The sequence below is a fragment of the Asparagus officinalis genome, chromosome 1 (genome assembly GCF_001876935.1).
Source record: "Asparagus officinalis chromosome 1, Aspof.V1, whole genome shotgun sequence".
Taxonomy (NCBI): Eukaryota; Viridiplantae; Streptophyta; class Magnoliopsida; order Asparagales; family Asparagaceae; genus Asparagus; species Asparagus officinalis.
In genome coordinates, this window is record NC_033794.1 from 31,675,354 (window position 1) to 31,685,687 (window position 10,334).

General features: G+C 37.1%; 1 protein-coding gene across 1 annotated transcript in view; it reads right to left on the minus strand.

Annotated features, from left to right (window-relative positions):
• Positions 216-10,334, minus strand: part of LOC109822376 (3-phosphoshikimate 1-carboxyvinyltransferase 2-like) — a 10,477-nt gene continuing 358 nt past the window's right edge. The window contains 8 exon segments of the mRNA XM_020388573.1: positions 216-734; positions 1,590-1,651; positions 1,743-1,953; positions 2,049-2,166; positions 2,286-2,500; positions 7,445-7,598; positions 7,674-7,918; positions 10,233-10,334. The exon segment at positions 10,233-10,334 is cut by the window's right edge and continues 14 nt beyond it. Of these exon segments, the coding sequence (XP_020244162.1) occupies positions 516-734; positions 1,590-1,651; positions 1,743-1,953; positions 2,049-2,166; positions 2,286-2,500; positions 7,445-7,598; positions 7,674-7,918; positions 10,233-10,334 (1,326 nt within the window). The 3' untranslated portion in view covers positions 216-515.

Here is a 10,334-nt window from a genome sequence, read left to right on the forward strand (position 1 = left end):
GAAAATGTAAATAACTACTCGCCCATAATACATAAGGTACATACGCAATTAACCTTTTGATCAATGAAAGACTAATATACACATGATGCCTTATCTTCCTTGTTATGTATTTGGTTTGGCGTAGTTCGAACTCCCTGGTGTTCCAACTATGACAACAATTCAAAAGTGTTTCTTTGCTTAGACGTTGCAACAACAAACTAAGCCAAAAATAGGTGTTGAAACAACGCTCAATTTCAACACCAGGTTGTTCAAACACTAGGGAGTCATAACAACATGGTGCTGTAAAAATATTATTGTTGCAACTCCTCCCAACCAAACATGTTGCCAAAAAACATTTGTAATAAGACTCCTTTAATTATTGCAAACCAGAAACGTAGCAGCTTCTTCACCTCAAATAAACACATTATTGTACAACAACAAAACAAACGCTCGCTGCTAATTGTTACCCAATACTGTTTACTTCCTCAAGAATCACCTCTTAGCTAGCTGCCTTCAAAGAAAGATCTTAAAATTCTTCAGTGCTTCGTGAACTTCTCCAAGACCTCAAAGTAGTCGGGGAAAGTTTTACGTGTGCAACCAGGATCTCTGATTGTGACGGGTACGTCTGCGCAGGCTGCAAGAGAGAACGCCATCGCCATTCTGTGATCGTCGTATGTGTCGATTGCTGTTATGTTTAATTTCTCGGGTGGTGTGATCACACAGTAGTCAGGACCTTCTTCCACTGTTGCTCCAAGCTATGAATCGAACAAAAAAAAAAGCATGAGATACTATTGACATGGGAGATATTGAAGTTGCAATAAAAGCTGAGGGTTATAGTCTTACATTCTAGGTTTAATTGTGGACAGAACACCGTATTATCACCCAATTGCAGATAGACCCCATGTAGGTCCATTGTTGCAGATAGAACCCTGAGTGAAATTCTTTTGACTCTTGTACCCTCAGGAGTTCTATTTGTCAAAAAAATAATTCTCTCTCTGAGAATAATAATAATAGTCAAAAATTCACTCAGGGGGCCTATCTAGAACAATAGAACTACAGGGGGTCCATCCGCAATTGGGCGATAGTACAAGAGGTCTATCCTCTACTGGGCGACAGTATAGGGGGTATATCCGCAATTAACATCATATTCTAATATGCTCCCCAGGAAGAAAGGTATTCTTCTTAAAAATATGCTGTGAATTTGTACAATGACCAACTATCAAGCTACATAACATTTTGAAGTTATGGTGAATGTTGAAGGTTATAGCTTTACATTCTAATATGCCCTTGAAGGTTGACCAATATTTTACTTAAAGATACATTAAAAATGTGTCAGGAGATACTATCAAACTACAGAATATTTTAAAGTTGTGGTGAATAGTAAGGATTATGGTTTTATATTCTATTATGCCTCTTTCGCAGATTGAACAATATTTTTCTTCAATATTTGCTTTAAGTGTTTGTCCGTTAAGATTTAAACTTAGATTGCTAGGATATTGTCTTATCATCTCTTCCACTGGATCAAAACTTCGAAATCATGAAGGTCGAGTGTTATAAGTCTATATTCTTAACAGAAGAATTACCCAATAAAGCAAACTAGTTCTGCTGACCTTTCTTAGTTCTGTACAGATAGCAATCATCCTCTCGGTCTCCTTCACTCTCCAAGAAGCAACTGAAAGAATAGAGGTAAATAGAAACAAAATTTCAATCAAACTGGTATGTACCTGTGAAATACTGAATTCTACTACGCTAAACTAAATTACCGTCTCTGATGGCAGTTGGCCCATCAGCATACAGAGCAACAACAGCAAGAGTCATGGCAACATCAGGCATCTTGTTCATGTTTACATCAATTGCTTGTAATCTTTTCTTCTTTGAAGGATCTTGAGGAGGGCCTGTTACTGTGACACTGTTTTCAGTCCATGTAACCTTTGCTCCCATTTTCTCTAGAACTTCTGCAAATTTCACATCTCCCTGTTTATTGCATAAGTGCAAAGACCGAGAATTTTTATGTGAGGACATGAAACACTGATTGATCTGATTGTCATAAATATCTTTTGAAAATATACCTGTAAACTGCTTGTACCACAACCTTCAACAGTTACTGTGCCACCAGTGACTGCTGCACCAGCGAGAAAATAACTGGCACTAGATGCATCACCTTCAACATAAGCGGTACCAGGAGACCTGCCACATGTTGAAACCAAGTTTCAAGTTATCAACTATTCCAATGAAACCAATTTCAAGTTATCAACTTTTCCAATGAATTGTACACAAGTTTGAATCATCGGTTTCTTAGAACTCACTTGTATCTTTGGCCACCTTTGATGAAGAACCTGTCCCAGGCACTGGAATGCTCCACAGTGACTCCAAAACGTTCCATAAGTTTCAGAGTCATTTCAACATATGGGATTGAGATTAGTTTATCTATGATCTCAATTTCCACGTCTCCAAGAGCTAAGGGAGCTGCCATGAGCAATGCAGTCAAATACTGACTACTAATCGATCCAGAGAGTTTCACCTGAGAAATGTAGATAGAGTAGCAAGAGGCCCTCAGTTGTTGATGAGAAGATAACTATTAATGAAGAAATCCTTCAAGAAAAAGTATGAGAAACAAAGACAAGAAAGTAAGGGTTCAGAAAAAATTCCTAGTCAAATAGAAAGAAAAAAAAAAGTAAGACAGGAGGCTAGCATAATAATTAAATATAACGGTCACTTTCTTACTTTTCATTGTTCCAACAGGCTATCTTTGGAGACTCAATAGAAGAATTGATTATTTTCTTATGATCCACTGTCAACAAGAATAAGCACCAAATTCTACCCAAGCTAGCGCTGAGCGTAAGATGGCCAGTTGGCAGACAGGTTAAGCAAATCAATGTTTACTTATCTTCTGATTCTAGCTCATACAAGAAACTCCCAAAGTCCCTAGACTAAAGAAAAAAATGAGTAGCTGAAGAAGGGTGATGATGACATTTCTATAGGAACGCAATGCGTTCATCTTCGTCGCACCAAGAAAAGTAGGATAAAATAGAATAACATTTCCGTATCAAATGGAAATTTAAAATTGGGAATAGAATCTGGTCTGTGGTTTGGTTCCTCCTCCAATAAGGAAACATTCTGTTCTTCACTGTGGGTTTTCAAGAAAAAAAACTTTGTTTCCAGTTAGCACCGAGAGAAAGAACAGATTGGCTCCCAAAACAAAGCCATTGATACCAAGAGGACAAAGAAGAAAGCATCTCAGGAAAACACACAAAAGTGAACGGATGGAGCAATGACAAACAGGAGAATACATATAAGTGAACAGATGGAGCAATGACAAACAGGAGAAACCAATTGTTTCTATACTGATGACTTCCTTATGATGTCAAGATTTGCTCCTTTTACGCCATTTTGTAAGTAAAACAATTGTTGATATATAAGCAAGCCTTTGTGAATATGTTATTCTTGGTTTGATCATAGATAAGTGCCACTAGGGATTAGGTAGGCAAAAGCATTCAAGATTTCAGAAGTTTAGCTTAGGACTGTACATGAATTTACTCACAACGAGTTACATAGAAAGAACAAAGGTAACTATCCTGATATATCTTAAAACAGAGAGGACACACATGTGAATGTATATGTCCGTAACATTATACATGCATAAATATGCAGTATTTTGGTTGGGTGTTTGTATGAAGGTGCACCTCTGGGTGCAGTCACATTGGACAGTTTTGAACATAGCAGATGTAATCAACAATCTATCATGCATAAGATTAGGGCGGGTGGCTGGGCTCGGCTAACCAGGGCCCAGGCCCGCTGGTTCTGAGTTGATCCACACAGGGTCGATCCGGGCCAAGCTATAGTTCGATTCAAGCTAAAGTCAAGGTATCCGGGCTGGGACCGCAACCCAACCTGGCCCACTGACCCAGCCTATTGGAGTCAGGCCGGGTTGGCTAACCCAACCCACTACTTTTCTTTTCTTTTCGTTTCTTTTTTTCTTTTCGTTTCTTTTTCTTTTTTTTATTTTTCGAATTTTTAAAACTTTTTAGATGAATTTCAACCAATTGGTACCGATTTTATTGGATCTTGCAGAAGGTTTTGGACTTGATCTACTAACTTTTTGCTTGAAAACAAGGTTATCGATAGCGGGCGTCGTGTAGCGGTGAGGCATCGCTAAGGCTATTTCGGGCTATTGCGGCAAAATAGCGGTAAAAAACGCAAAGTCAAATAGCGGTCTAATTTAAATATGTATAAATACTAAAAAAATTTAAAGAAAAATCTAAGAAATCTAAAAGTACATATTGGATGATTTAAAGAGATCCTAAACATGAAATAGACATGTAACAATCACGTAATACCGAAGATGACTGGAGGAGTTAAAAAGTCATCGTCTTCGAGAAGAGCTTAGCGGTGACAGGACTGCTTTAAGAGGAGCTCACGGTGAAGGAGGTGAGAGAAAGTATCAAGGTAGGTGCTAGAGACTATGAGAGGTGGCGGGAGTATGCTGAAAATCACAGGAGATGGTGGAATGCAATGGTCAATGGTTGAGTTTAATTTTAAAAAAATAAGCCTCAAACCGCTTTTAAATAGTAGTCAAAAAGCAAATTTCGAATACAATCGCTCACTATTTACCGTTATGACACACTATTGGCCGCTTTTGCGAACAGACATATTCCACAATATGTCACCGCTATTGCGCGATAGCGTAGCGGGCGATAGCGTCACGGGAAGGGACCGCTAACGCTATTAGCGCCGCTATTGCGGGGCTATTTACCGCTATTTATAACAGTGCTTGAAAACATACACATTTAACTTTATTATTATTTTTTAGATTACCAAATAGTTACTAATAATTAGTTAGTTATTAATAACTAATATACTTTACGAATAACTAATATCATTTTGAAGATTGGTTGCAAGGTTTCGGGCTCAGCCAGGGCCGGGTTCGATCTGACCTGGGTTGCGTTTGCGAGCCGGTTTCAAGTTCGGGCTTGGGTTTCATAAATAGACCTGTACCCGGCCCACTTTGAGATCGATGTGAACCAAACCCAACCCGAATTCCACCGGGCCAGTCAAACCCAACCCAGAATGGGTATTCTGGGTCGGGTTTTGCATGTGTTTTAGGCCAACCCAGCCCCCTTATATAATATCCATATTTTCTTCCGCATTTCAAAATTGCTATATATGCAAAACAGTAACAAAATGTGAACATATCAAACTGTGTAGGTGAGAGGGAAGACGTTGCAAATTCTGTGAAACAGACAGTCAATTTATGCAAGGAGGTGGAAGGGAAGATGACCAAGCTACTCATGTCTATTGGTGTAGAGTTAACAAAAGCTTCTCCTATTTAGCCACTAGCTGGTTTAATATGCCTCAAGCTTAATAAGTGTGGACCAGTTTAGCTTTTGAGTAACCTCAAGCTTAAACCAATCTCAAAATTATGCCCAAGCTTCTCGCTGGATTATCATTAGGTCAGATACACAGCATAAGCTTCCATAGTTCAATGACAAATGTATAACAGTTTTCTTCTTAATGAAGAAGATTTCCCTGTAACCAACATAAATTTAGTGCTAGTTGAGAAAGTTTCTAAAAGCCTAATTTCTACTTTATGCAAAAGTTTCAATATAACCTCCAGATAGGATCGATTGATTATCTCCAAGCAAGTATACTAGCTAAATCAAAGTCCCCAACAGTCGATATAACTTGAAAAGAATTGAACCTCTTCCTCAGGAATAACAGCTATATCAACAAGCCAATCTAGGAAGGGCTGGTCATCTTCATTTGCCAATCACATAGCAGTCTGAAGATACCAAGCTTTAGTTCAGTATCAAAAAGATCAGGCATCAGGGTGCTCTTGCAACATATATTGAAGAAGAACACAGATCTCAACATATGATATGACTTGATGACACACTATGAAAAATTAGTTGTACAAAGATGATGATACAATAAAAAAACAATAGTAAAGTTCCTTGTATGCAAGAAAATGCACAGTAAATAATGACACCTAAACATAAGGAAGTAATGAAAAGCAAAGAAAATTCGAGACTAAAGCAAGTGAATAAGTGTGTGCACCGATCACAGACACAGTGGATTGCAAGTCTGTTGAACAAGATTTACAGGAGCTTAGTATAGCTTTCGATAAGGATAAATGGGGACCGAACCATGCAATCAGACTAGTGAATTGATTTAATTATGTGTAAAAAAAATCAGCACCAGTTATAGAACAAAGAATGATCTTCTTACGACATCAATATCCAGTGTGATCAGTAGTCCATAGTATGGACTATATACATCAAGAAGTGCTGATGGAACGCCAGCTGTGATGAAGGATTGAAGATAACATGAGGAGAAACTGGTTGAAATGGGTTTCGGCATGGCCAATGAGGACCAATAAGTGGTGTTTAAGAGCACAATAGGATCATAGTTAATTAGTGAAGCATAAGGACTTGGGATAGTTCAACAACAGTTAAAAATGATATGATACTTATTGGCATAGCAAAGAAGATGGTCTTTCACATAGCTGAACGAATAAGAACCTGTAAACCTCAAAACTTTTAAGCTTTATTACCCTCAGGTGGATTCCAAAATGTTCGTGTATCTTTGCTTCCAATTATATCTTTTTTTTTAACCAAGAAATAGATGTTTCATCATAACTCATTAATAGCAACTCCAACTGATTAGTTCTCACCATTTAATATTACTCAAATTTTCAATCAGCAATTGGAAAGGCACACTTAATCAGCAGTGTAAGAAAGGTTTGAATTTGTTATTAGAACTTGAAAAAAAAAATCCTAGAGAGACGGAAATGGATGAAATTATAGAAACATATACATAAACTGAATAAGTAACAAAAGTGGCATGTTCATATTGAGGATGAAAGTGAAGAAAATCTCTAGATAACTTTACCGCTTTTAGTAGAAAGATGAAACATACTTGGAGAATCCTAAAACGTAACAAATATAACAAAGATGCCACATGTTAATCAGAAAGGTCCTCTAAAAGGGAACGAAACTTGTCTTAAGAAAAAAGTACAAGACGCATAGGGTGCAAGTGTCTATTTGAGACCTAACGTGGGTAGCGCACACTTAAGAAATGATGCTATGTGAAAGAAAAAAACTGGTTCCCCTATGTAAAAGTCATCATAAACCTCAATTACATTTCAGCCTTCTTCAATGTATGGGTTTGAAATGTGAGGCTGCAAGTCTAATTATTTTTCTCCTCTTGAGAAACAAATGGTATTTTTAAAAAAAAACTTTTACAACTGAAGTATGCTCCTTGTGTACATAGTAATAAGAAATAACATTCTCCTGTAAGCTCGACCTTTTTCGACAAAGATTTTATTTGATCCAAAATATCATATTATTTTAATAGATATTAGTAATCATTTACATATTATGCAAAAAAGATCAGGGTCTATTAATTAAAATAAACACCAACAGATAAGAGAAGTGCACATAACAGGAGAAAGTGAAGAGCTACTGACCTTGCCCCCTGGGAGACCACCGTTTGCATTAACTCGAACAGGTGGACAGTCAGTTCCCAAAGTGCAATCAACATCTGCACCTAACTGCTTTAAGCCAACAACCAAGTCCCCGATAGGTCTCTCCCTCATCCGTGGTACCCCATCAAGTATGTAACTGGAATGAGTCAAAAGCATTTAAGCTACAGAAATAAAACTCTACATACACATTACAGAGTCATCATGAAAAGACCTTCCATTTCCACCAGCAGCAGTAACAGCAGCTGTCAGAGGACGCATCGCAGTCCCCGCATTTCCTAGAAAAAGTTGGATCTCTTCTTTGGAATCTTTCCCAGCTGGAAATTGACCGCCAGACCCTACAACAGTAGCCCGTTTCATGACACTGTCATCTTCTACAGAGAGTCCAAGTGTCTTAAGTGCAGCAAGCATGTAGCGCACATCATCACTGTTTAACAAATTGTCTACAACAGTAGTTCCCTGTTTCAAAGTGGAAAGAGAGGATTAACAAATCATTACTTTCTGCAACATAATAGCATAATAAAACCATGAAATAGTAATGCTTTGCAGTTAGATATTTTAACTGTGTCTTGAGCGTAAATTTTAAGCTTTACAATCCGATCACCCATTGTTATCGAGGCGCGCCCCGGGCGCGGGGCGCTGCGGGCTGGGACAATTACGCCCCGCACCAGAGGCGGGGGGGTGCACGCACACGAGGCGCGTGCCTCGCGTGCGCCCCGTGTGCGCCTCGCGCGCGCTTGACACATGCGTCATGTAATAGACTATTCCTTCTATTTTTTTGATTAATTTACATATTACATATTTACATCATGTAATAGACTCATTCTTGCTAGTTGCTAATCCATTCTCCATCTTTTCATGTTTAACCTATAAAAAGAAAACAGTAATTAGTAATTTAGTATACTTGTTTGCTAATTGTAACTTCCTTCTCTAATTAGCATGCTAACTAGAAAATTATGAACATGTAAATATGTAATTGTTACCTCAATTCTCCATCTTTTCATGCTAACTAGCAAATAGCAATTAAGAATGCTAACTAGAAAATTATGAACAGTCATGTTTTTTAATCACTTAATTGTTACTTAAAATACATATATCATATTTAAATGAAAATACATATTTCTTATTTGTTACTTGCTTGTTTTGTTTCATAGATTTTTGCTTATGTTGGAGATTATCTTGCATTGTGATTTGTGAAAACTTATGAACTTATTTATGTTATGCATGCTAATTAATACTCTTTCATGATTTAGTAGGTGAAATTATATTTGTTGGTCTTTTTATGTGACAATTTATAAACATGTTGCTTATATGCTTCTTTGTCTTATGTTGAAAAATATTAATTTGAGTTGTGCGCCTCAATTCAGTGAGGCGCGCGCATCGTTGTGTGCCTTTGCGCATGGTGCGCGTAAGGGGCCTTTGCGCCCCGCATTGCGCCTTGCACCTCAATAACAATGCTATCACCTTCCGTTGATTGAATTATTATGAACCTAGCATCCTCCAAGCATAAGGTTTTAGGGGCCTGTGGTGTCTCATATCATAGTGTAAAAGTTTTATTAAAAAAATGATGAGAAAGGTCTCCAGCAACAAGCTATCTAAACAAAGGTTTCTGCCTATTCACTTGTTTACATCGACAAAAATTGAACTTTCTGTGAGAAATCCCAGCCTTTCTTTATGGAGTTTTGAATTATGACACGTATCAACTTCAGAACCCAAAAAATTTTAAAAATTTAAAAATTTTAAAAAATAAAAAATTTAAAAAAAGGCTCTGTGTTTCAGGTATAAAAATCAGAGGTTGAAATTTTGGTTGCAATCCAAATCGTGGTAATATTTTGGAACTTCCCTCATATATAAGCCAACAATAACTTATATGCTTTTCTTAGGCTGTCAAGGCAAGTCATACTATTGTAAGGTGGATATTGTACAACTAGATAAATATAAAAAGGAAAATTTGGTTATGAGGTGGCAACTCATTTCGTTATGAGCTAACAAGTTATAGTTGAGATACATGGTGAGTGATCACGCATAAAGAAGATGTCAGAGATAAGCTGAGAGTGAGATCATTTTATATAATGAATCTGCTCATAAGGTAAGGAACTTTGGATTGTGCATTACTCACTAACGCACAAACATAAACAAGATTCAATAGCCTCATAAAGTCTATTCAGTGCAAGTTAAAAGTAAGGACTGCAAACTAATCCCTTCGAAACATATAGATGCTGATAGAAACAAGTTGTAAACAAAATTAAAATTAGCTCTATTTAATTTTCAAAACATGCTTATTATTAATCTTACAGTAAATGAAAATGAAGTAAGTGTGATCAATTTGGAAACACATGTCAATTCCCCTCCTATACACAAGATAAACAGATTAAAAAATGAGTGGTGATAATTAGACTATAAAACTCCAAATTACTTTCTTTAACTCATATTTTTTTTTTTTTTTGACTACCAATAACTAGGCCACAAATGATAACATGCTTTTGTACCACAAGAAACAAAAGTGTGGGAATCTCGAAATACTAGTCAAATTTAATAGTTGCATTACAAAAATTCTTCCAGCACAAAAGTAATGCGAAATTTGTAGAAGAATCCTTGACATTATCCTTAGCAAGTTCAATAGATTAACAGCTGCTGCTAAATTAACATCTTAATCAAATCCCACAATCTCCGGTGTTTTCTCCAACCTCAAATTAGCAACAAACCGTTCTAAAATCCAAAAAAAAAAAAGAAGGCTATAATTGTTTTAACGGAAAGAAATTCAAAATGGAACCTCAGCAAGCGCAGCAAGAAGCAGAATCCTGTTCGACAGAGACTTGGACCCCGGGAGCTTGACGGTCCCAGAGATATCCTTGATCGGCTGCAGCACGATCTC